Source organism: Mercenaria mercenaria, chromosome 1, assembly GCF_021730395.1.
Source record: "Mercenaria mercenaria strain notata chromosome 1, MADL_Memer_1, whole genome shotgun sequence".
NCBI classification, from domain to species: Eukaryota; Metazoa; Mollusca; class Bivalvia; order Venerida; family Veneridae; genus Mercenaria; species Mercenaria mercenaria.
In genome coordinates this window covers 90,571,777-90,598,424 of record NC_069361.1, presented here as the reverse complement: position 1 = coordinate 90,598,424, position 26,648 = coordinate 90,571,777, and the positions used below count along the sequence as shown (strand labels likewise).

At 36.9% G+C, this 26,648-nt stretch overlaps 2 protein-coding genes across 4 annotated transcripts in view; both read left to right on the top strand.

Moving 5' to 3' along the window:
- Nucleotides 1-6,157: 6,157 nt before the first annotated feature.
- LOC123530762 (uncharacterized) lies at nt 6,158-9,235 on the top strand. The gene is made up of 3 exons (XM_045311537.2): nt 6,158-6,592; nt 6,981-7,127; nt 7,379-9,235. Exons 2-3 carry the CDS (start codon nt 7,002-7,004, stop codon nt 8,318-8,320), a joined length of 1,068 nt encoding a protein of 355 aa, XP_045167472.2. The 5' UTR covers nt 6,158-6,592; nt 6,981-7,001; the 3' UTR covers nt 8,321-9,235.
- A 1,191-nt stretch (nt 9,236-10,426) lies between these two features.
- The window catches only part of LOC123530753 (palmitoyltransferase ZDHHC20-like), a 30,049-nt gene continuing 13,827 nt past the window's right edge, over nt 10,427-26,648 (top strand). Inside the window, exons 1-2 of one of the 3 annotated variants that reach the window (XM_053517035.1) lie at nt 10,427-11,073; nt 12,111-12,261. In XM_053517035.1, the coding sequence (XP_053373010.1) occupies nt 12,127-12,261 (135 nt within the window). In that variant the 5' untranslated portion in view covers nt 10,427-11,073; nt 12,111-12,126. Of the gene's footprint in view, nt 11,074-11,109; nt 11,835-12,110; nt 12,262-26,648 lie in introns of those variants that run through there. The other 2 variants (XM_053517036.1, XM_045311528.2) reach the window with 2 other exon arrangements.

Genomic DNA, 26,648 nt, shown 5'->3' with positions numbered 1-26,648 from the left:
CCAATTAAAACTTAAATGTTTTTTATATACTACTTTTTATAACACATTCAAAAAGCTGTTTACTTACCCGTCAAAGTGTTATTATTTCAAAGGTTAACATTTAAATATCTGATTATTGAATAAAATTACCCTTGCTTATTTGTTTTGCTCCTGTACGGAAGCAGTAAATGTAAAATAGAGCGATAGCCGTTATAAAAGGGAGGTAATAGAAACACTTTCACTGCAAGTATCCTTACTTACTTCCCTTTACAACTCAGGTGTCAATCTCGGCTCGCCAAGACTCAGGCACCTGGGCAGAACCGCTAACCAGCTGGAATGCTTCCTGGCACGAAAGATTCTACACACCAACTGAGGTTTCGAAACTGTGAACCGATTGGTCGACCTTCATCACCATCATCTTCGATAATGGCAAGCAGTCCTTTTGGACCATAATGGCCATGCGTGGGGGCTAGTAAAGTGAAAGATTATCAAGCCTCTCAAGCTACTCAATCCACCCAGGAGGACATTGACAATGTGATAAAAATAGTGCAAAAACCTACTCAAGCCCTTAAAGCCTATACATTGCACAATCTACTATGTACAAGAGAGTTAGTACTGTTAAAAGGTACTGTCTAGAGGATGTGTGGTAACCCAGTCAGTCCTGACTTAAACACAGCGTTTGAGTCAGCACTGACTAAGTGCACAGGCAGTGAGTTCCATTCAACTATTGTCCTAGGGAAACATGAGTACTTTATTTAGTCAACTGATGAGTGTGGTATATGATATGCTAGTTGATGGTGATGTCTGGATGTTCTTAATATTGGATCCATATATTGTGAAGGTATTATGTCAACAAGCCCATAATGTAGTTTATGGAAGAGGCTAACGCGGATGTTCTGTCTTCTGCGCTCTAAGGACTCCCATTGTAATTGCTGTAGTAATTGTGTTACAGTACCCGGCGACTTTGAATAGTTGTTGGTAACAAACCTAGCGGCCCTCTTTTGTACATTTTCTAATTTCTGCTTGTCATTTAATTCATAAGGGTCCCAAACAGAAGCACAGTATTCCAAGGAATGTCTGACTATTGATTTGTAGGCTGCTGCTTTAGTTTCAGGTTTGGCAGAATGTAGATTTCGTTTTAAAAACCCAAGATTTTGACTGGCCTTGTTTGTTATTTTGCTAATGTGTGGAGACCAAGAGAGATTAGATGAAAGTTCCACTCCGAGATAGGTAGCTTGTTTGACCTCAGACAAGGGTTGGTTGTGTAGAAAGTAGTCAGTCATGACTGGTTTAGATCTAGGTGGGGTAATGTGCATGATGTGGCATTGAAGACCATCCTCCACTTCCTCTCCCACCCTGCCAGTCTGTCCAAATCTGCTTGAAGGGTCTGTGAGTCCACAGCTGAGCGTATTACTCCATAGATGATACAGTCATCGGCAAACAGTCTCACATCCGAACGAACACTGGCAGGGAGGTCATTTATGTAGAGAAGAAATAGAAGAGGCCCTAAAACGGAACCCTGGGGGACGCCAGAATCAACTGTGGCTACAGACGACATAGCACCATCAACAGCTACTTTCTGCGTTCTATTACTGAGAAAGGCTTTTATCCAGTGATGAGCATTGCCTCTGATACCATAAAATTTAAGCTTGTGGAGGAGTCTTCTATGGTCTACTACATCAAAAGCTTTACTAAAATCCATTATAGCGACACCAACATGGCCTTCCTTTACAGACTTGACAAGATCATGAACAAAGCCCAAAAGTTGGGTCTCACATGATCTACGTGCTCGAAAGCCATGCTGATTGTCAACTATAATATCATTTGCATCCAGATGATCAAGGGTGTTACTAACTACAATGTGTTCAAGTATTTTGCATGCAATGCATGTCAGTGACACTGGCCTATAGTTGCTAGGTTTGAACTTCTCCCCCTTTTTAAAGACAGGGGTGACATTTGTCCAATCAGATGGTACGAATCCGGACTGTAAGGACTTATTGAAAATGAGAGTGAAAATTGGTGCTATTTCATCAGCACACTCTTTAAGAATTCTAGGTTTTATGGCATCTGGGCCAGCTGCTTTATGGGGATTTAGTCCTTTAAGTAGTTTAGAGACGCCATTTTCAGAAACGGAAATATTTTTCATATCAGGGTAAGGACTGTTTCCAAGGTCTGGGAGTACAGAATCATCTGGTTTGGTAAAAACAGAGGAGAACTGATGGTTTAATATATTTGCCTTATCACGAGAACTGGACTTTAGTATGCCATCTTCTCTAACGGGTGCAACACCACAGGAGTCTTTCTTAAGGCTTTTAATGAAACTCCAAAATGTTTTGGTAGTTCCATGTTTTTGTTCAGTAGGATCACATACAATGTTGTAAGTTTGTTTAACAGTCCATACATGTAGGTATTGATCTCTTACCTTAAAAAGGAATGCCTTCGGATATATATGTCTATATCTAGAAAATTAATGTTGTTTAAGCTCAACTTGATTTCAGTTTAACGTTACCATTTAAAGATTTATTCACTATCTACAGTAAGGGTTGGCTCGACAATTCTTTATTTTATGAGGTTTACTGTAGGCCTACATGTGATGTAAGTATGAGGGACCAATCTGAAATGATAAATTTCAAAAGATATCTAAACAAAGTTACCATATACGATTCAAAATAACTGGTGGACATTCTTTAAAAAGAGAGTAATGTGAATACAAGAGGGCCATGAAGGCCCTGCATCGCTCACCTGACCTAGCCTACTGACCTAAAGATCATCAAGATTAACATTCTGACCAAGTTTCATTAAGATATGGTCATAAATGTGGCCTCTACAGTGTAAACTAGCTTTTCCTTTTATTTGACCTGGTGGCCTAGTTTTTTTATCCTACATGACCCAGATTCAAACTGGACCTTGCGATCATCAAGATTAATATTCTGACCAAGATTCAAGAAGATAAAGTCATAAATTTGGCCTCTAGAATGTTCAAAAAATTTTCTTTTGATTTGACCTGGTGGCCTGGTTTTTGACCCCAGATGACCCAATATCAAACTAGTTCAAGATTTTATTGAGGGTAACATTCTGACCAAGTTTCATTAATATTGGGCCAAAAATGTGACCCCTAAAGTGTTCACAAGCTTTTCCTTTGATTTGACCTGGTGACCTAGTTTGTAACCCAGATAATCCAATATCAAACCTTTCCAAGATTTTATTGATGGTAACATTCTGACCAAGTTTCATTAAGATTTGAACAGTTGTGACCTCTGGAGTGTTAACAAGCTTTTCCTTTGATTTGATCTGGTGACCTAGATTTTGACCCCAGATGATCCAATATCGAACGCGGTCAAGGTTTTATTGAGGGTAACATTCTGACCAAGTTTCATTAGGTTTGGGCCAAAATTGTGACCTCTAGAGTGTTAACAGTAAAGTTGTTGACGACGGACGACTGACGACGGACGGACGACGACGGACACAGGGCGATCACAAAAGCTCACCTTTGAGCACTTCGTGCTTAGGTGAGCTAAAAAAGAACTAGTAGGCCTACATGTATATAAACATGTTCCTCAAAGACTCCTTTAGGCAGGTGTGATTCAGGAACTTCTAGCAAAATGTATAATAAGCAACTTTGGCGAACAAATTTAAATTTTACAAAACCTAATATATTTAACAACTTTTCTAACTCCCACCTGATTTTTTGTCTTGCTGACAGATTTGAATAGAATGTTGAATGATTATTTTGCTGTATTAAAACGTAGGCCTAACACAAAGATAACAATCAGAAGCAAACACATTCACCCGTAATGGTTACCATCAGGTAACCAGTAAATCTGTAAATTAGTAAATCCCAAATGACAGCAGTACACCTTGAACCTGTCAGACTGACGCAATTAAAGTCATTATTACATACTCGTTACTATTCCCCGTTAAGTTACATTGGTAATTTTCCCATACACTGACGTCTGAATGTGACGTTATTTAATGTGTGTCATTGCATTAATTCTTTTATTCAGACTATTGAACAAAATCATATTATTTACATTATATTTATACGTGTAGATACGTATATAATAAAAAGGTTATTATCTTTAAATCTGGAAATGTGCACTCGTTCTTTAGCAGAAGAATATTGCTCTCCTAAAGTCGCGCAATATTTCCGCTGCAGAACTCGTGCATATTTCCAGATACAAAGCTAATAACCTATAATTATACATTTTTGTATACTGATTTTTCAACTCATTTAATTAATATCGCGCAAATTCTCCACCTTGTTCCCGATACAATGCTGATAATGCACACATCCGATGCCAGAATAAGAGCATTTTTTACCCTTGAAGAGTTTGGTATTGATCTCGCAGATGGCGCTACTTATGACATAGGGACAGCACCAAGTTGCACCTGGAGCAATGATCTTCTTCCCAGGTTGCACTCGTTTTTTTTTGTTTTTTTTTTACTTTTTTATTTTGCAAATGCCACAGCTCATTGTATTTATTTACAATCTTAATCTTTGTAACTTAGGCTAATTATTAAACAATGTGTCCATTTTCATTCAAATGTTTCACAATCTGACAGAGATAATGTTAAAGTTGTTCCGAGCATATTACTTGACATGCTCGGCAGAAGGTTAACAAAAATAGCTTGGCAACTCATAGAAGTGAATAGATTTACATCAAACTAAAAATGTTCTTACGGCCTGTACAAGAGAAAAAGAAGTTAAATACCACCCAGCTACCGTCATTCCTGCATACAATCAGTTGAGAAGTTACCGTCTAATATGTGAAAATAGTATATGTATGCATTAGTATTAAACAATTATTACCTGACTGGCAGAAAATAACCCATAAATTTACTTCTGGCTAAGTTTTTAATACAAGTATAAAGATAGGTTATAAGCTAAAAGGGTACGTGTTTACATATAAACAAGAAATATCTTTAAAAATGATGGTCGGCGAATTGTATTAAGGAAAGAAATTTATGAATTTTTCATCTAACATTCATCTTTCATCTAACATTTTTCAAATTGCAAAACTAAACACCGCACTTTAACAATTTAAATGGTTCTCTTTTAATTTTTCGCAAATGTTTCGTAGGGTTGCAATTTTGTTTCGTTTATCCTTAGACGAATAATTACAGCAGTAGTTTGATGAAGATTCATGAAGCGGTTCATGAGAAGAGGTCATTAAACGTGTTTATATTTTTAGCTTAATTGGTCCCTATCCCCATTTGTAACAAAAATAGCAGGAGACCTTACGATATTGTTACACATCGAGTTTGATAAAAATCCATTACATTTTAGTGGTTAATGCGAAGAAAGGCATATCTACTTTTAACTATAGTGGTCCCTAATAGGGCCCAAGTTCCTATATAAATAAATTTGGAAGAGGACCTTATAATGATGCTCCAGACCAAGTTTGACAAAGATCCATCAAGCTGTTCATGAGACTCTGTATAAAGGCATTTTTAGTTTTAGCTCTAGCAGCCCCTAAAAGGGGTCAAATGTCCCAGCTGAACAAAGTTGGCTGCGGGCCTAATAAAGATGCTACAAATCAAGTTTGATTAGAATACATGAGAAAAAATCAATTAAGGGATTTTTTATTTATTATTTTTATTCTTTTTCTAAAATAGGCCAACTGATCCCGCTTTAACAAATGCATATTCGCTATTCATGAATCTTTTGACAATGACGTCACACCTATAAAAAAGTGAAGGTCAAGCAAAACATACAATTGTTATTATTTCAATATTTTTATTTCATAAGCAAAGTTTGACCGTAGTCATATCAAAAAGATAAACTGTATGCAGCGTACCTTCATTTCAGTGTAATGAGATTCAGTCATTATATAGCATATATATGATAAAACAGATTTCAACTGAGTTCAATATTTGCATACCATACTAAAGAAAAATGTTCATATATAATAAATCAGTTAAATAATTTATAACAAATATATCAAAGCAAACAAGTACTCATTTTAATATGCAATCTGAATAAGTCACAAAAGCAAGAAACCTTTTCATATACAGACGACAATTGTAACAAGGAAAATCTTTTAAAAAGCACTTCTTTACATAAAAGACTCTTATCACACCCTTATTCGTGTGATACGCAGACCGTATTCAGCTCTTTCTTTAATTTGTTATATGTTGGTATTTGAACATATTTATTAAACTTACTTATCATTTTGAGATATAACAATATTCTTGCTAAATATACTGAGCCAAAGTTAGCTTTAAAACTGTGAACAGCGTCGTTTAGGATAAACGCTTTGTCTACATTTCACTCAGCGTAGCACAATCAACAGAGTGAAAGAAATTGACACTCTCGTCCAATCAGGCAGAGTGTTGCATAAATCTTCCATTTTGATAAATTATCTATAATGCGTTATCAAGTAGTTTGATTAGCAAACTGAAGTCACGTGGCACAGGTAACGAAAACGAATTTAGACGGCGTCGCCGAAAAAAGTGGAGATGAAACTTGATATCTCCTGGCGAAATATCAATAAAGCGTACATTTAGCATGTCTTGACTTGTTAAGTTTGCCATATATGATAAAGTGTGTTTAAGGTTTCTTAAATGTGCTTTAATGGGCTGTAAATAACCTAGGATTTTATTTTGATACCAGGTATTTTCTTTAAAGATTAATTTGATGATAGGGTACTCTAATGTGTTTAATTTTGGGGCTTGTAAACAAGTGTAGACAGATTTACAAAAACTTAGTAACGACAAACCGCACCGCCATTTCATTTAACTACACTAAATCAAACAAACTACAAAATTTGTGAAATATATATATCAGTATTTTGAGGGCACATTTTATTTGTATTATTTTATCAGATTTGGGTCAAAGATCTGCTAACAGCCCCAGATAAATACCCCTTCCCGTCTTTGTGTACAGACAAACGCTAAACTCTATCTTTTTTAATTCGTCAAGTAATTGAACTAACGTCGAGGTTCTTTGTTCTTTAATTTTAATGATGTACATTGTTATTTGGTTATGTCACGTTTACCAGGGTGACTGGAATACAGTAAAGATGTTTAGACGACAAACCAATGATGGCGAAGACTCTCCAGAACATGAGGAGTTGTCGATTTTTGAGAGAATGGAGAGAGATATGGCAGAGAAAAACAAGAATGGCGAAAAAAAGAATACGGTGCTTGTACGTCTGAAATAATTGAATAATTTTGTTATTGTTACATTTAAAGTGCCTAATATAACCAAACTGTATCTCCGGATTAATACATACACTGCGGCTACAGAATAACAATTCCTAATTTTATATTTAAAAAAAATGAGCCTGTTGATAACTTTGAAAATTAATTCATGTCTTTTATCAAAAGGAACGTCTATAGTAGTTAGCTTTGATTGTTTTGCTGTTGTAACCCATAAACGATGTATTCTTACTTTCAGAAACTGATAGTGTTTATCATGGTGTTCCAGTCAACAACAGAACTTTACGCGTTCATGCATTACATAATCCCCTACGTGTTCCAAGATTACAGTCCATGGACCAGGTACTATATGAACGTGCTAATATGGTTCATAGTGATCAATATGTTGGCCAACTGGTTTTGTGTAATGCTGTATAATGCAGCATATCCAAAGACGAAAGACAACCCCTTTCTACAGGTTGAACAACAGGACGGAAATCTGCCTGATCAATTTGCTGCACGTATTCAACAAGCGTCCAGTCAAAACGGAATGAATGGGCATTGTGTGTATGATATGACAGAAAAAGAGGCCCTTCCATGGAATTTTTGTGAAAAATGTTCAATGCACGTGCCATTTCGTGCACATCATTGTGACATGTGTAAAGCATGTATTCTCAAAAGAGATCACCACTGCTATATGATAGGAAACTGTATAGGTTTCAACAATCAAAGATACTGGATTGTTTTAACATTTTACGTGGCTGTGAATGGTTTTCTTTGTGGTTATTTCGTATTTAAATACGTCAGAAACATTGTGTGGCCAGAGCTGATAACATGGACAGACTTGGTGTTCCCCTTAACAATATGGCGTTGTCTGTTTGGTAGCATCCCTACCTTACATTGCATTTTGATATTACAACTGTATATAGATTTCATTTTTGGAATACTTGCATTTCTGTACTTCAATGCTCAAATGGTGATATCTGCAGAGGGCAAGACTTTGTTTGAAGTGATGAAAAAAGTGCCAGTACGCAACAAAAATAGCATGAACCAAAACATGAAATCTGTTTTCGGGGATTGTTGGGGTTTCAACTTCGTCTTTCCAATGACTCTCATTTTCCGCCAACGGGATGACGGTATTCACTGGGATGGCATTAAAATAGATCACAATGCGAATGAAACTAGCAGAAAGCCTTATTAGTAACTTACATACACTGACCACCGTAACAAAATGTTATTGATTGTAATTGAACAGTGTATTCCCAGCATTTGTTTTAGTCGTAATGGACGGCAGTCTTCTGCTATAGACAAAAACTATACCTGACTTTAATAATCTTCAAATTTTATCTCACTGTCAGATTACGCTATACCGATTTAAGTGAATATGTATCAAGAATTGGGAACTTGACATTGAATATTTTCAAGCAAAATACAACGCACATACAGTTCCAAAATATTTTCGTAAACAGGTGACAGAAACATTTCAGTATATCATACATAGTGGTGCTTATATTGTAGCAACCTGAATAAGGTAAAAATGTGGTCACCAATCATTTGTTCTTTACCTTTTGATAATATCGTACTCTGTTCAGAAAACACGAAAGATATACGGAAGAGAAAGCACTAGTCTGGTTAGAGAAAACACATTCATGTTTTTGCATATTCTAAAATACATCAAACACACATGCAAGTTTCATAGTCTACAACCCAGCCCCTGTCTCAATCCATCGCCATCTCTTTCACGTATTTCTGTTTAAATTTAAGTTAGTAGTTATTTCACTTAAAGCAATACTATTCTGCACAATATTTTTGGTAATTTATAAAGATATCTTTCAAAACTTTTATGGCAATAAGTTTGTATCACCAGTCACTTGCAGAGTATTCACTTTTTATGGATTTTTAGAAGAAACTCGTTTTCGCCTAAAATGTGTGGGTTAGTAGATATGCTTTGCAGTACTTAGTGTTTGTAAATTAATGTTTTACATGTTTATTTTATTGTGATAGTCTTAGATATGTAAGGCTATTCCCTGTAAATCAAATACAAACGGGTTGGGTCATTAAAGTATTTATAATTTACCCGACTGCAAATGAAAATTATACTAAGTGGATGAAAATTATACTACAGTAAACCTCGCTTATAAGGAACAGCTTTGGACCTCTAAAAATTGTTCCTTATATCCGAAGTTCCTTATATCCGTATAGCGGACTAGTTCCTTGTAACCGAGGTTTGTATAACGAACACAATTTGTATAGCGAACACTATTTGACTGACGTTTGAAAAGGGATATGTGTTCACATCTTTATGTGACATTGTTGCGAGTCTAGTACCGGTCCTTTCCTGGAGAGATGATAAGGTAAACTGCCTACATGTTTATGACTGAAATAGCGTTGAAACACGGCGTTAAACATAAACTAAGCCAAAATGTACGTCGGTAAGAATGACCGTAATTTGTATCTATTTTTGTAGGTTTTTTCTATCTTCTTTTTTTTAGAGAGCGCTACATTATGACTATGAGATATGTTGCAGTTACTCCCCTTACCTTCCTCGACTGCATGTTATGTGAATAGGCATCAATACTAATCCAAAAAAGGGTGTTCAAATTGTTATTACAAAAATGTTAAATAAGACTACCCATTAAAATTTAAAAGTATGGTGTTCATGACATACAGTGCATTACGACTAGACAACAGCGCCATACATACGGATTAAAGTGTAAATTATACCTATAGTTTTGCAAAAGACCATTTTAGCACCTGCTATAATTTTTACAATTTGAAATTTGATAAACTGGACTGTTTGCCATTGTTAATGACGCGTAATTAGCACATTTATTTAGGACAATATGACCGTGACCGTAACTGATTTTCGTTCACTATTGTCAACATGTAATCTAATACATGTCGAGCTAGCTCTCGAACGTAATCTTGAGTAAATTCTTTTCTTTTTATCGTATCCGTGAATATCATAGAAATGAAATAAGTTGTGTTTATTCATGTGCATGAAAGCGCGTGAAAGTGCCGACGTTACTCTGACGTCATCAGCGATTCTCCTGTTTATTTCTGGTTTTCAATAATTTTTGTTCTTTATGTCTGTTCGCTATAACCGAGGGGTTTTCCATTGAATTTCGTACTTTGGGACTGGAAAAAGTGTTCCTTATAACCGAGTGTTCCTTATAACCGAGTTCCTTATAACCGAGGATTTTTACATTGAATAAAGAAGGAATTAGATCGGGGAATTGAAAACTGTTCCTTATAACCGAGTGTTCCTTATATCCGAGTTCCTTATAAGTGAGGTTTACTGTAAGTGGAAGAATACCAAGTATTACGTTGAGGTCGTACCGTGTTTATTTATTTATTTATTTATTTTTGTCTTAGGTTGTTTTAATATATAATTATAATTGCACAGATTTAGAAAAATAAACATATAATATCCACTCAGATGAGCGATTTATTTATCACAATTATAACAAATTAGGCCATTGGTCCGTCCGTACATCACAGGTAAAGTACCTGGAAGTCAGGTCTCCAGAAGATGGCAATCTCGTCTTAGGTTATAAACAATGATAAAATAATTGGATATATCTAAATAGCCCCCAAGCAGTGTCCTTTGTCATTGTTTGTTACAGAGTAAATATGCAATTTTGTAAATAATGTATAACCGGTTGAATGGCTTAACATGAAATATACCAAAACTATAATAAAGCCTGATTCTCGTAGAGTAAACTTTTTTTTCATTTTCTTTTTTTAAATTTTAAACATAGTACAGATATATAGCGCTTACACCAAGGCTTAGTTTATTTATAACAGCTTTGTATTATAACATGTGGATTAACCAACCATTCATGTTTGCCCTTTGGTCATTTTTCTCAACATGTCCTGATTCGTTTAACCTGGTTGCGATCATTTAGACAGTGGGAATTTCAAAACAACTGGATATTGCGAGGTTAACTACGGGTATTTAAAAATATTTTTGATCATTTTATATAATTATGTTACTACATCTTACGTCTATGTAAATCATTGTCATTTCAAGTATGTTTTATTCAATACATTTTAAATATAGAAATCAGTCGTATATATTATTCATACACAATTCCTCCGGGACCGGTGGACATTATAACTACATAGAAGTCGAACTGCATACACACTACAGTAGGGGTATAGAGGAGGACTGTTGTAAGTCGTGGGTCCGAAATCTGGTTAGGGCGAGATTTGTCTATGGTCTCCGTATGGTGTTTTACCAATGAGTCGGGATTACCCACTCCTGTATCACTGCACGTCACCAAGCAGTTTGAACGCATTTAGATTGTTTGAAATTTTCAATATAACCGCATTTTAAGTCAATGCGATTTCTATTCAACGGCTAAAAATGATTCGGATTTTAGAACAAACTTGCTATTGTTAGATAATAAATATTATTGTCTTTATTTTGCTAGTGTTTACTGCCAATAGCGATAATCAAATACACCATGAATGTATGACCTGATCGATTGATCGTAGTTTAGGCATAACTGATACAAATTCTGTAGACAAATTGATATGTATACATGTATGGTCACAGCAGGTGGAATTCTATACTGTGATCAATAATTAATATTGATCTACACATCCAATATTAACAACAGGGTGGATTTCATGGAAGATATACTGCATTTAATTCAGTATGATCTAATATGATATATGTGATTCTGTACTGGAATATGGACAAGAATGAGGTTTGTTTCAAATGAAAAATATTATTTTCTACAGGAACATACGAGTCATAGAAATTAAACGCTATTAACGGCTTGCTTAAACTATTATGTATTTATTTTTGCTCTAAATCAGCATCAAGCAATTGTCCGTGTTTTCTTTACCACAGATGACAATAATACTTTTGAAAACACGTGCATTGAAACTCAGACAGAGAGATATAGATTGTATAGTTTCACATGCAAGGTAGTTTGTTTTTATGTTTTTAACCATATCTGATTTTAAAACGCAAATTTTAGGCTACCTGGACTTAGGATGGTGTTCAGACGCCCGACGACGGATGATAAAGTTCTGCCAGAGACTGTGAAAGATGGAGATAAAAGTGTTTCATTCTTTGAGCAGTTGAAGGCAAATGCCAGGAAAAACGTAAAAACAGGCAGAAAAGGATTCGTAAGTTGAATTTATGTACATAGGCCTATAGTTACTATCCACTAACTAAAATAAGAGTAGTATATAACGAGGCGTTTCACAGAGTTGGGGCAATGGTGCAATGGTGCAATGGGGCAATAATCCGACTTAATCCCTAAGCCGACATAATCCCTAATCCGGTTTAATCCCCTCCTATTCGGGGCATTGGGGCAGCAGGGGCAGCGGTGCAGCGCAGCATTTTAATCCGACTTAATTCCTTAGCCGACGACCCTATTACGGTCTTTATTTATTAGCAAACCGTATTGACAGCGAGGAGCATTCTGCAAAACGTTTCCGAGACGAAAAGATAAACCTTCTTCCTATTAGTTTATGTCGTGATTTATTGAGGACTTAAATTAAGAAGACAACGCGGTCTTGAAAAAAGTACAACACGGATTATTTTGTATAATACAAACGAAAGCGGTAAGCACATTTTACTTTGTTACTATTTGCACGTTTATCATTATCTTATTTATTTCCCATAATTTTAAATAACTGAAAGAAAAACATACTCCGACGGACCGTCTGCGATTTTCTTTTTAGGTTTTCCTGTCTAAGAACTTATAAAATCTAACACAAAATTACAAAGTCATTTACTGCATAATATAGTACAAACAATACAGTCAAAAGAAAAAATTTAACAAAAATCGAAAAATTAGAAGACAAAACTTTTTATTTAGGCCTTTTCAAAGGATTCGTACGAATTTTCAGCTTTTTAAAAAGCTTATTTAAAAACAAAACACCCTCGGGGCCCGGTTTTACAAATAAAGGGTGTTTATATCATTTTTTTTTTCTTTTTACGACTATGAACGGAAACTCCATACCACTTTCTTCAAAAATATCGAATAACCGGGTAAAATTTAAAAAAATTAAATAAAATTGAATTTTCAAAACCAGTAAACAAATGTTGTTTAGATGAAATAATAATCACAAACAAAAACTTCCCCACAATACACGCAAACGTTTTAGTTATAGCGAAAAAAGGGAGGTAATCACAAAAATATTTCACTAATATTTTCCCTCTGAAAAACTTTCAGATTTTTTGGGCAGCTTCATAGAAAAGGTTGGTTTTTCCTTTCCCTTTAAGTAAACATTTATTTTCCATGTAAATTTTTTTCTTTTTTTTTCAACCACACTTTATTCATCTTTCTGTGGAAGAAAAACAAAAAATTTTCCTTTTTCCCCAAAAAACTGCACAAGCGGCGTTTTTTTCCGCCCCTCTCATATTTGTAAAATCTTAAATTATTTAAAAACCCTTTAAATTATAGATAACCAATATTTCAGTCCGTACAATAACAAAACATCCAAGAATCAAACAAAAAAATTTTTTGTTTTCATTTTCATTTTTTAAAAATACAAGGCTTTTGTTTTTTTGCATTTTTTTTAAAAATACTTGATCAACTTCAATGGCAATCGTGACAATGGGGATTTTTTAAAATAAAAAGCGCCCCTGGAAACGAAAACCCCCCGATGAGAAAAACAAAATAATTCTATTATAGGATATCCCCCTTTATTTAACGAAAAACGAATAAAAACACCAACATTAGGGAGAACAAAATTTTATGTATTAGTATTAACTAAACAAAACAAAAGATTAAATAAAAATAAAAAATATTCTGTATTACAAACGAGAAAACTAAAACGCTTTTTACTTTTTATTATTTACACGTTTATCATATCTTTTTTATTCCCCAAAATTTTTAAAGTAGTGAAAAAACCACCTCCGTTACCTTTAGTTGTTTTTTTTTTTTGGTTTTCCCTTTTAAAGAATTTATAAAATCTAACCCAAAGTTTAAAAGCATTTAATGAAAATATAGTACAAATGATAACAGTTAAATCCTATATAAATCTTAAATATTTTTTAACAACTCTTTATTTATAGGTAACCAATATCTCTTCCGTAAAATTTTAATACGATAAAACCAGAAAACAAAAAATAAAAGTTTTTTTTAAAATTTTCTATTTTTTAAATACACGGGTTTTTTTTTTTTTTTGCTTTTTTCTAAGAATTTAGTCAACTTCAATGCCAGTCGTTAAACGGGATTAAAGAAAAATGCCACCGGAGTAAGAAAACTAATCTTATTATGGAAAAACAACAATAAGTAAAAATTCAAAAAGGGATGATACATCCCAAAAGTGTAACGTTAACGTAAAGAAAACACCAGTTAATATAAAAGTAGTTAACGCAACATTAAACCGAAGGTGGTGGATAAATCTTGTTAGGCTTTTAAATTTAGAAAACGAAATTTATTTTTGACTTGTTCTTTAAAGGGGGAAAAGTTAATGGAGAAAAAAATTTAAAAAAATATTACTGTAGAACAAAATTATGATGTTTTGTATTATACTAAAACAAAACGAAAAGTCCCCCAAAATGTAACCCCGAATACCGTAGAATTCCCTAAACTTGACGGGTTTTTTAAAACAAGGAACCGTAATTACCCCTTGTAGGGGGGGTGTAAGCGTAGAGAATTTTACATTTTCGTCCCGAGAACGGAACCCAAAGAAGACCCTTTTTAAAACGGGAAACCCTCAGTTGTTGATTGAAAAGTACCTTAAACCCCGGATTCCCAGAAAAGGGACACGGAGCGAGATGATTTTTTGGAATTATTAAAATCCCCAGAAAAGTCTTCTGATCGTCAAAATGGTTTTTTGTAAGTTCATTTTATATTCTTTTCGTTCGTTCGTTCGTTCTTTCTTTTCTTCATTAAATCAAAAACTAAAACTTTTAGTTAAGTTTAAAAATCAATTACTATTCAGGGGGGAGATCCTCCAATGTTTGCGGGAAGTTCGGGAGGACAAATCGGGGGGGTAAAAAAACCCCTTTTTATTTGCCCCAGGCGAAAACATTTAGCCAAACAATACAATTTAAATCAGCACATAAAAGGCGTAACGAAAAAGCGTTACTTTCGTGCCGCAAATGGGGAAAAACCCCTTACCAAACACCAAGCGACTAGAGCAGATTTCAAAATGTCAAGGGTCGGGCCTTCTCTAGGGGGAAAGTGCCCCAAAATTTTTGCCCGGAAACCCCAGGAACGGACTAGGGACGACCGAAAATTTTTAGAATTATAAAAAATTCCCCAAAAAAAATTTCTATCCCCAAAAAAAACCCTTTTTTAAGTTCTTCATTCATTCATATTTTTTATTTTCAAAGCATAAAATTTAAATCTTTTCCTCAAGTTTATAAAAATTTTTTTTTCGGGAGTGAAAACCCCAATTTTCTGTCTGGAATTCGGGAGGTAAATTTTGGGTGCGGGTAAAAAACCCCCCCTTTATCTGCGTCCCAGTGCGGAAAACAGTTTAGTCAACAAACAATTTAAATCAGCAAAAAAAGGTGTACAGAAAAACGTTATTCCGTCGCAAATGGGTAAAACCTTTACCAAAACACAAGCGCCTAGACCCAGAGTCAAAATGCGCGGGTCTGTGGCCTTCCCTTTGCGAAAATGTTCCAAAGTTTTGAACAGGCAGAAATAATTTTTCCCCAAAAAATTTAAACATAAAGAAACCCGACCCCCGAAAAAACAACAACTGGAACCCCAGACGGGAGCTCTACTACAACTGTCGGCTGCGAGCCAAATTTCCAGCACAAGAAAAAATTACAAGGCAAAACGCGGGCAGCACGGCGGCCCATCAGCGGTGTCGAATCCCAAAGGGGCCCCGTCCCTTTAAAATGCCGCGAGTCCCGCCCGTTTCCGGATCGTCGGATTGCACGCTCATACGATGGAACGACATTAAAGTTGGGCCGGCTTCCCCCAACCGTTTCCAAGGGTGGGGAACCCTGGATACACGGGGACGGGAGTTCGACAAAGGCTTCGGACGTACACAAATAAGCATATTTGAGGGGTACGGGGAAGGCCCCGTGGACTCCGTCTACAATATCCCCATGTCCCGGGTGCCATGGGTGATATCGGGGGGGGCCCTGCAGGGAATCTAGACCGTCAACGACACTCCTTAAAGTCGACCTGTTTTCGGATTCATAGGGGCCCGGGGGAGAGGGGACGTCACAGGTATTTTCCGGGGCCGTACACACGTAACGGTTCGATGCCCCCAATTTGTTTTCAGCCGATCCGATATTGGAAAATATTGAAAAATTAAAAGCTTTAGATAATGGGGGAAAAATGTCAAAAAATAATCCATCCCCAAATGGAGACTCGTACCCCCTGCCAATTTTGGGGTCAAAGTTTCAACACCAATTTCACGGGCCCCCATTAAAAATGCTGCGATTGGTTTATTTACCAGAAAACCCAATCGTCCCCTAGAAAGGCCCCCGTCACATTTCAACCCCCTACAAGACAATTTATCCCTTTTCCCGTGTCTGTGCTACACGCACGGGTAAATTGGAAAAAGCCAAAGTGTTGAGCTTTTAACCAGTGGGAAAATTGCAAAATCAAAGAGAATCCCAAAGAATTTTAGGGGTCAAACTTGGGTCCAAAAAACCCGGGCCTCAAAATTTTAAAAGGATTTAAACTTGGGAACCCACCGATTCGAGCAGCGTTTCGAGTTGAACGTACCATGTTGTTTGCACGAAAGGGGGTCGTAGTGCCTTTTCAAGTTACGGATAGTACCGGGACCGATGAGTGAACCAGTAAAAAAAACCACTGCTCGTACTTTACGATTCGCCAACTATGCCAAGACATTCAGTGGGAAGTGCGACCGGATTTTGATAAAAATTGGAATTTCAAGTGAATGCAAATTATGCGAAAAAAAGACTGATTTCGAATACCCGGTGGTTTTAAAAGGGAACAGCGCCCCGGTTCGATGAATGGCGGAGATGGGACACGACCCCAAACATGTACTACCCGGGGTTCCCCGGTTTCGATTTCGAACCCCCATGCTACTTAAACTAAAAGGGCGTCAGGGAGAACTTAAAAGGGTCCCCCAGCATGTTCCCCGGCAGCGTCTGCCCCAACCCCCCCTTTCCAAAAGGAAACCCTTTTTATCGTCAACGCGGAGAAAGATGATTACAAATGAAATGGGGGACACCAAACCAAAAAAAAACAGCGGGTACTACGCCGGTGAAAAATGGGGCCAGATTTAAAGAACGAAAAAGTTTTTGGGTTTCCTGAAGAAGACGGCGAGAAGCCAAAAGAAGCGAAAAGACAAAACTTCTTTATGGAATTGAAGCGTACATTTCGACGTTGCCGTATCAGCTTAACAGGAAACTACTTACTTATTAAAGTACGAAAACATTTTTAAATTTCCAATCGAAAAAGTCCCCCAAAAAACCGAAAATTTTATAATTTTATATAAATAAAATTTTCCAAAAGTACTTAAAACATGTAGGTCTTTAATTCAAAAACAAAGTACCGAAATTAAATACACGTAGTCTTTTTTAAAAACCCAAACCCCCGAAAATTTGAAAAATTATTTACTATTGTAACTTTTGACAAACCAAACGATATTTTAGCGCCAAAAAAGACTAAATTTTAAAAAAAAAAGCGGGCCCAAAAAAGGCGCAGATAAAACAGAGGGTTTGGTCAAAAAAGCCAATTTTTTCCGCTACGACCGCCCCTTTTCGGTTTCTGGATATTCCCCTTTTTTGGGCCCCGGGGGACATCTTCCGGGTTCGAAACCCTTTGGGGTGGGGGAAAAATAAAGGTTTTTCCCCTACGAAGGTGATGCCCCGGGCCAAGCTAGAGCTACAGTTACCCCCTCACGGGGCCTTTTACACCCCCCCTTTAAAAAAGGAGAATATCCGGGAGCATATCCCTTTTTGCCAGAAAGTTGGGACGGAACTAAACATGTCCCTTTAAAAAGATTTTTTTGTCTTAAAAAACCCGGGAGGGGGCCCCCCTTCGTCAGGCAGGGGAACCCCTACAGAAGTTTTATTTCGATAAAGGCATCACGTGCTAAAGACCCCATTGGGCCCGGGTATACCCCCCGAAGCTGTTTTTTTAAATCGGCGACAAAAAAGGGTGCCGAATTTTCTTTGATCGACGAAAACCCCGACCCCATGCCACATCAAAGATAACTCGGGGGAGGTGGGTTTTATTTATTTATTCATTTATTTTTTAAATTAATTTATTTTTTATTTATTTTTTATTTATTTTTTTAATTTATTTTCTTTTATTGTTGTTGGTATTTTTTTTTTTTAAAATAATTTATTGTATCATTCTGGGTCTTCCATTTTTTTCACCCGTCACCCCATCAGAAAGACAAAAAGGGGGGAGAAAAGACTTGTAAAAAGGTGGGGGACGACCAAATCCTTTGTATTGGGAAATTGGCGGGCAAAAGCCAAAGGCGCGTTGTGCTCGTGAGCGAAAAAGCTTTCAAACCGAACATAGGGACTTTATGCAGGCTTTAAGGGTTGTTTTATTTAAAAATTACGAAGGGACCCATATCCCCCAAAAAAGGGAACAGGGCAAGGAATCCGCTTCGGAAAACCCAGTAGAGGGTTTATGACTCCAAACCCAAGACACTACAAATTTTTGGAAAAACCCTTTAATTATTAACTCTAATAAAAAAAATTTATTTTTCCCATGATATAATAACATTTTCTTAAAAATTTTTCCCCCCCCCTCTAATTACCCCCCCCTTTACTCCCCTTAGGGGTGTTATCCCAGGGACACCAATGCGTGTCCCCAAAAAACTCACCAACGAAAGGGGGGCATAAAAAAAGACCCCCGAGGAGAGGACGGAAAAAAGGGGTCCCTGCGCGTATGGTTCAACGCGTGGGTGGGGGTGCAGTTCCGGGACTTTTGTAAAACCCACCCCAAAAATCTACGGTTCGGGATCAGTTCGCCCTTTTTTTTGCAAAAACCCGGGGAAAAAGGACCGAAAAAAAAAATTTAAAGGGGTTTCGAACTGGTGTTTTTTTGGCATGGAAAGGGTGCGACATCGGGGTCCCGAAGAAGGGGGGGGGTTCGAAAAGTCTCCATATTTTTATTCCCCAAATATTTCGGGGAAAGGGCCCCTTTTTCTGCAATAGGAAGGGGTTTGACGATATGGGGGAGCATATGAGACCCCCCTCGGGGAATCCATTGAGTGAAAACCCCAGACGATTTCTTGTGGGGGGTTTTCTAAAGCTCCCCAAACCCCTTTTCGAAACCCCTTTCCCTTAAAGGGTACTTGGATCAGGACTTCAAGTGACTAAATCTTAGGTGGTTGATACAGAAAGAAAGTTTTGTTTGAGGTTTCGTGGAGGAAGTCAGCGAGCCAAGTGGGGGATGCTTTTAAAGACTGGCCACTCCCCAAAACCCCCATGAACTTAGGCAATAGGGGTTAAGGATCATTATTTTTATTTTGTTTTCTAGTACTTTTAAAGGTAATTTATTTGTATTTTTACTATATAATTTTTTAAGATTTTATATTATTATTTATTTAAACTTTATTTAAAAATTTATTTTTAATCATTTATTTAAATTTTTTCATTAGGGTTCAATGATAATGGAAAAACCAAAACCGCAATGTTTTTAGTGGGGGGGAGAACAGGGCGTGCTTTGGGTCAACAAACCGCAGTTCAGAAAACCCCATGTGTTGGACGATGACAAATTTTAAAATGGAGGGGTAAACAAAGAATCAATCACCTTTTTTGAAAATTGGGTTTTTTTATTCTGCTACCCCCAAAAAAGGGATGTCCCTTTTTATTACCCCTTTTGGGACAAATACGGGGCCGCTCCGATTTAAATTTTATGGGAGGGACAAGGGAGTTAATTTTGTTTTAAATTATAAAAAAATTTAAAATCGATCGATTTTGATATAAACGCAAAATGTTATTTTTTTCGATTCGTTCAGGAAAAATTTTTTTTCTCATTTCAGGCCCCGGTACAGGGTTTCAGCTCGAGTCCCAGGGGGTCGTAAAGTCCAAAAAAGTGGGGAATACTGGCAGGACTACGGGATGGTACGATAAGACAACCCCGTTAAACCGCTTTTTTCCCCCCGCGAATGCGCGACAACCCCCAAAAATATGACAAAGAGTCCCGGACCTTCAAAAGGGAATTAAACGGGAATGTAGGTCTTGCTAAAAGCCTAAGTAAAAGCACAAAAACAGGATATAAAAAACTTTTTAAGGGGTGTCAAGGGCCCCGGTTGAAAACCTCTAAATTCTTTAAAGAGGTGCGCGTACCGCAAACCCCGCCCCGGTAAAAAAAAGGGGGGTTTGCGTAGAATAGGGGGTGTATTTTTAAAAAAGACCATTTGGGATTCTCGTACTTTTTTTTGAAACGGAGAGTCCTTGCGTGGTATTCCACAGTACCTTTAGCATTGTTCTGCCCCCTAAAAAGAGAAACGCAACGCCCAAACCCCCTGGGGGGTAGGGATTTGATGACAACTTTGGGAACGGTTTTAGGGGACAGTTTTAAATGTTAAAGTAAAATTTTGTTTTTATTTTGGGATATTGTATTTAAAAAAAATGTTGTAAAAATTTTAAAACTTATTTTGAAATTTTTTGAATTCATTTAAAAATTTTATATTTATATGACTTTGTAATTTACAATTAGGTTCGAACCAATTTTTTGAAAAAAAAATGTTTTTGGGGAACTTTGTGTTTGTATATTTTTGATTTTGTTTTTTTTTTTTAATTTTTTAAGGGGTTTTTTTGAAAAAATTTTTGTTAATTTATTTTAAAGTTGTAAATTTTTTATCGTTAAAATGTTTTTGAAAAATATATTTTAATTTTTGTTTAATTTGGGAAAATTTTTATTTATTTGACCGTAAAAAAACAAAAAATTTTTATCTGAATTCGTTTTATTATTATTTTTTTATTTTTATTTTTATTTATTATTATTGCAATATTCAGTTTATATAAAAAACGGTTTTTAAGGTAATTTTAAAGATCCAAAATAAAAAAAAGTTCAAACCGTGCTGAAAAAAAGTAGGCTACCAAATAGTCCAAAAATTATATCTAAGAGCAAATTATGTTTTTTTTTTTTTTTTTTTTTTTTTTTGTTTTTTTTTTTAAGGTAAAAGAAATTTCGGGGGTTTGGGTAAGTTTTTGAAAACGAAAATAATTTTTTTTGTAAAAACCTAAGAAAGTTTTTTGTAAAGATAAAGATGTTTTTGCTGAACGCTTCAAAAAATGTTAAAAATCCCTTAAATTTTTAAATAGTTTAAAAAATCGAGTTTTTGTTTTGGGAAGTTTTTGTCGTGTCATCGATTTTTTGTATTCCAATCAATTTTTTGTAAATTTTGGAATTTTTTTTAAAGGTAATGGCATATTTTGTGCTTTCGGTAAGTTTTTGCAAGCAATAATTTTTGTATAACCTAATATTTTTGGGGTAAGACAAAAATATTTTTGCGCGAACACCACAAGAAATGTTAAACCCCCTTAAATTATTGGTTAAAAAAACGAGTTTTTGTTTAGTTGGGTAGTTTTGTCAAGCGATCGATTTTTTTTTATTAAACCCAACAATTTTTTTAAACCCCCAGGGAATTTTTTTTTAAAAGGAATGGCTTTTTTGCATTTGGGTTTTTGTGTTTAAAAACAGCTTCTTTTCATATATTTTCTTTATATAAATGGTAAAAAGGCCTTACCCCCTTTAATTCTCATAAGATGACATGGAAAGAAATGTCGCTGAAAGGAATTAATTTATTTTCCCCCAAAACTGATTTGATATTCGTCAAAAAGGGACAAAAGGAAAATTATTTGGTATAAATCCAAAGCGGGAAAAGTCTTTTTTTCTCAAATGAATTTTTAAAAATTGGGCCATCAACTTACTCTATCATCCTTGTAAACAAAAGGAAAAAACGAGCTTTGGGTTAGCTTTTAGCAGTTTAGTGGGCTCCAATTCCCCTTTACCCAAATAAAGGAAGAAGTAAAATTCTTCCCTTTTTAAAACCCTTTCTTCCTATGCATATGCGCGCGACGGGTGCTGGAAAAAGGGGAAAGGGTGTAAAAAATTCTTTACCACTCAACATGTATTAGGCTCGGAACAGTGCGTATTGTTCGGTTATACAACTTAACATGAGATGGAAAAGGACAAAACCAACTTTAAAAGTAAATTTTTAAACCACACGGGAATTGACACTTTTCCAGGGGTCGAAAACAAGTTCAATAGATGATTTGTACACGAGGTCGTGCAGCATAAAAAGATGGAGTGTCTTTAGCCAGGGAACGCATCTGAGCATAAACTGATATCTTTCGCAAAAACCCCTCCCCGGGGGGAAACCGCGAACAATACCCTTTAAAAACGTGGGGACCTGTCCGGAAAAATTTAAGAGACTTTCCCAAGTAAGTTTTAGCGAGACCTGTACCCCCTAAATTAGGGGTTTAAAAAAAGCCCATCAGACGCATTATCCCCAAAGATCGGTTACCTAGTTGGTATGACCCTATTTGGACGAAAAAATCGTTTTAAATGTGATTTCCCCGGGGAGGACCCCCTTGTTTTAAAAAAACGTAAGAGAACAGAAGACAGAGGTTGTAAGCGAGTGAAGAGTCATGGATTAAGAAGAACAAAACGTTTTTTCTACATCTTATTTTTCGAACGTCACCGGGGCAGGGGAAGGCTTTATAAACATATCATACCCGCAAATCAAAGGGGTAGTCAAATAGCCTCAAGTAATTAAGTCAACCCTTCGACAGGGAAAACAAAAGGGAGGCTTAAAAGGGACAAGAGAATTGTGCATTATGGGGACTAAAGAGTTAGACGACAAGAAAAAGGGGAAATTGTAATAAAACCCAAAAAGTGTGACCCCCCGGTCTTTGGCTCTGAGCACTTTAAACAACGCTAAAAATTTGATGAGAAAATCCCTTCTCGTGTACGATAAAAACGACGTATGTGGAAGCCTGAAACAAAATGGCGGTAGCGGGGGGCGAAAATGATGGAGAGAAGACCCGGCAAAATGGGATAAACTATCGAAGGGGGGCGAAGTGAAAACCCCAAAAACGTGAGACCGATAAGTTAGAAATAAAAAAAGGGGTAAAGCGAAAGAAGAAACGTATCCCCAACCCCCGGGCAAGCCCCAAAAAAGGGGGGGTGGTAAAAGAAAAAATGTGACACTGAAAAGAAGTTAGAAATTTAAATGGCTGACCTTTTAGCAAAATTTCTATGGACATTAACTTACAACAAAAAATTTCTTTTTAAATACAAAAATTTTTTTAACTTTAAAAAAAATATTCAATTACGTTATTTCCTTTTTTGAAAAATTTTACTAAATGAACATTTATTTATTTGATTTTAAGCTTAAAATTGTGTTTTTTCCCGTCAATCGGCAAATGGGCCGCAAAAATTGTCCATGTCTCCCCAGTGTCTATACACGACTAAAAAGCAAAAATTCCGACAATTCAGATTCAGAGTGTTTAAATTTTATCCGGAGCATTATTACATTCGATGTCAAATTTCGGAAATCCGGTAAGCCGGGTATGTCCCATTGAATAAAAAATTTGTTCGGGGCCCCCTTTTTGGAAAAAAAATTTACCCCCTGTTTTTCCCGGGGCTCCCGGGAAAAGTCCGTGTTTTCAACGTAAAACCCAATTTTGCTAAATTCCCCCGGGGCCGCCGAGCATACGGCGCTGGGAGTTCCCTTTAATATGTTGATAATTGAAGATTATTCATGAAGATTTCGTTTGGGCTTGTTTAAAATAACCTCTGAAAGTGGGGTATATAATGAGATTCAAAACCCCTGGCACGGCTTTGGAAAAATTTTGTCAAACGGGGTGCCCTTCTTTTGACGTCAAAAATGACTTTGGGTTGACGTTTAACGTACAAACAATTCCTTTTGGGATAAACGTTTTTTATCTAGTCCAAATCTTGCCAAATGTTCAAAGGGCCCGTAAAGCTCACGAGTTCTTTTGGCTAATTGGGGTCAGCGGTTTGTAGGTTTGCGCCGTCAACGTAAAGGGAAAGAACAATCGAACGGGGGAAAAAATTTAAGGATTCTTCTTTTGATCTCCCAAAAAGGGTACTTTTTTTCCAACCCAGAAAGGCGTTAGGAACGAGGCCCGGGGAAAAAGCCCGGCCGTTTCGTTATAATTTCCCCCCGGGACGGATAAGTTTTGTGACGCTACTTTTATAGGGGAAGGGGGGGTCGTCCCAAAAAAGCTTTGTGAGCCCGTTATGGCCGATTTAACGTTGAACCAGGTTTTTAAGCTGGCGTCCCTATCGTGTTTTAGACCACCCGGGAAAGATGCGGAAGCGTGTAATTTGGCCTATTTTGCGTGATGCCACACCGTTGCGATAAGTCCTTTTTTTGAAAAATGTTAATAGCACGGGGCCCCTTCCCTGGTTTTGATATCTTCCCCCCTTTTGAAGTTGATAGAGGAAGAGTCCGAGATTTTCACCAATTTTGGGCCGTTTCGTCATTTTCGGTTCTTTGAAGAACATTTTACTTTTGAGAATGGGGCGGTCTTTCACGTTACCTCGAAGAATGGGTTTTATGTGTTTGTAGCGGATCTTTTCCGGTTTTGTTAATGGCGCGTTGAAAAGACAAATCTTCGGGAAAATGGGGTGAAATGGGATATTAATTGTACGGCTTTATCCTCTTTTTTAAAAAAGCCCGACAGTCGACGGTCGTATCTTCAAAGGGGGTAAGCTTTTTTCAAGTCCCTATACAAGGCGAGCAGGAATTTTAAAATCGAGACCCCCGATTAACCGAGTTGGCTGGCAAAAAAATTTTTACCATTCTTACTTTGCAGCGAAGTGTCTTGGAAAAAGGGGAAATTTAATTTCCCCGGGGTGGTATTCCTCCATGGTTCTATCCTCCATTGAGATTCGTTTTTAAAAAGAAACCCCGGTTCTTTTGGGTTTTCTCGGCTTGTCGCCTTTTTTACTTTTTTGTTATCGGGCTTCTTACGCCTGTCGGCTTTGGAGAGTTTTTGATTGCTTCCGCTTTAGTTCCCATTTTGCCCTTCTACGGCCTGCGGAACGTGACCCTCTTCACCAAGGGGCGATCATCGGATTTTCCTGTCTGAGAGTTTTTTATGGAACACGCTACCCAAAATACCGACCCTCTTGTTTGGCCAGCGTAACCCCAAAAAACTTTCAAGTGTTGACACTATCGAAATCGGTAAACGGTATACTTTCCTTTCCCAAACAAACACTTTACGGAACCCCCTTTTTAAAGTGTAAAAACCCCGTAAAGTCCCAAGTCCAAGCTCTTTGGGGTTACAATCAGATCCTATAAATAGAGTCGAAATTTTCTGGTTGCCCGGGGCAAAAGAAAGTAATTTATCGAATTACTCGATGGACGCGTTTTTCTGTTCAACGCTAGCAACACCCGTGCCCTAGTTCGTTCACGTAGGGGCTCTTTAAGCAGGGAACACAAAAACACCATGCACTGTCGGGGGTTTTTTTTTAAAAACTATATCCAATTCTGAAATGGGGGATCCACAGTTTCTTTTGAAATGATTGCGGTAAGTAACGCTGAACTCCCCCTTCCTCTTCAGGAAGGTCAAAGTAACGTACAAGATGGGTTTAGTTTTGGGTATTTTGACTCACACGTCCGTCTTAACGCTTTTTGTAGCCTACTTTTCTTTATTTACCCGCGTTGTACTTTGCTCCAAACCCCTCCCCTTACCACACTTATTGCCAGATCTCTTCAAATTTTAATCTGAAGTCGCTTTTGTCCACATAATTTTTTTTAACTCTTGAGTGAAAGCCTTTTATTCATCGCCCGCAGGTCTTTAATTTGTAAAACGGAATTCGGCTTTTTGCCTCTCTCAGAACGAGAAATACCCATGGTCCATCTTTGTCTATTCCCCGCTGAAATGGCCTTTTTAAAAGGGACAAGGGACGATCCCCAGTTTTTAAGTATGCGGGGGCTGCGCACAAAAGGGCGTCCCTTTTCCCCTTTCCTTAGTTGATTAAAATTTTTTTTATCCAAAATTTCCCCTTCTTGTTTTGGTACCCCTCGCCGGGGTCCTCTTTATACTCCCGTGGACGTGTAGTTGTAACGTCTGTTATTTAGATAAAATACGACAAAATGAGCTGATACCTGGTATGTAACGAGCGACCGATTGATGGACTTCAAGCCCTTCGGCAAAGGCGCTTTTCTCTCGTTGAGGGGGGTAAAAATGCTGGATGCCCTGAGACTTTTAAAACCCCTTTTTGGAAAAGTTTACTCTTAAACTCAGACCGATCCGTTCAAGTTTCCGCACGGCGGTTTTGGATCGTCTTAAAGGGTTCAAAACCCCCCCCCCCCTTTTCTGCTACGGAAATGTCCCTCAAACTTAGAAAAAACCGTCGATGGGTAGAAAATAGTAATGCCCGTTTCATTTACAAGGGTTCATATATCCGGTTCCCGCCCCCCATATAGTCTATAACGGAACACGTTTTCTGAGTTTGAATTTTGAAAACCCCGCCTTTTTGAAGAGATATGTCTTGTTTCAAACCCTTTCCTAATTTTTGGGGTTTCCCCAAAAAATTTTCCCTTTTTTACGTTCTGTAAGTTTGTCTAAGCCGGAATACGAACCGGGGGGCAGGATCGTAGTTTTTTTT

What these genes read in the sequence shown, in the direction of transcription:
- LOC123530762 (XM_045311537.2), top strand. Translation starts at nt 7,002, where the DNA reads ATGTTTAGACGACAAACCAATGATGGCGAAGACTCTCCAGAACATGAG. An exon ending in AAAAAAAGAATACGGTGCTT is followed by an intron (nt 7,128 to 7,378) that starts GTACGTCTGAAA and finishes TCTTACTTTCAG; the next exon opens with AAACTGATAGTGTTTATCAT.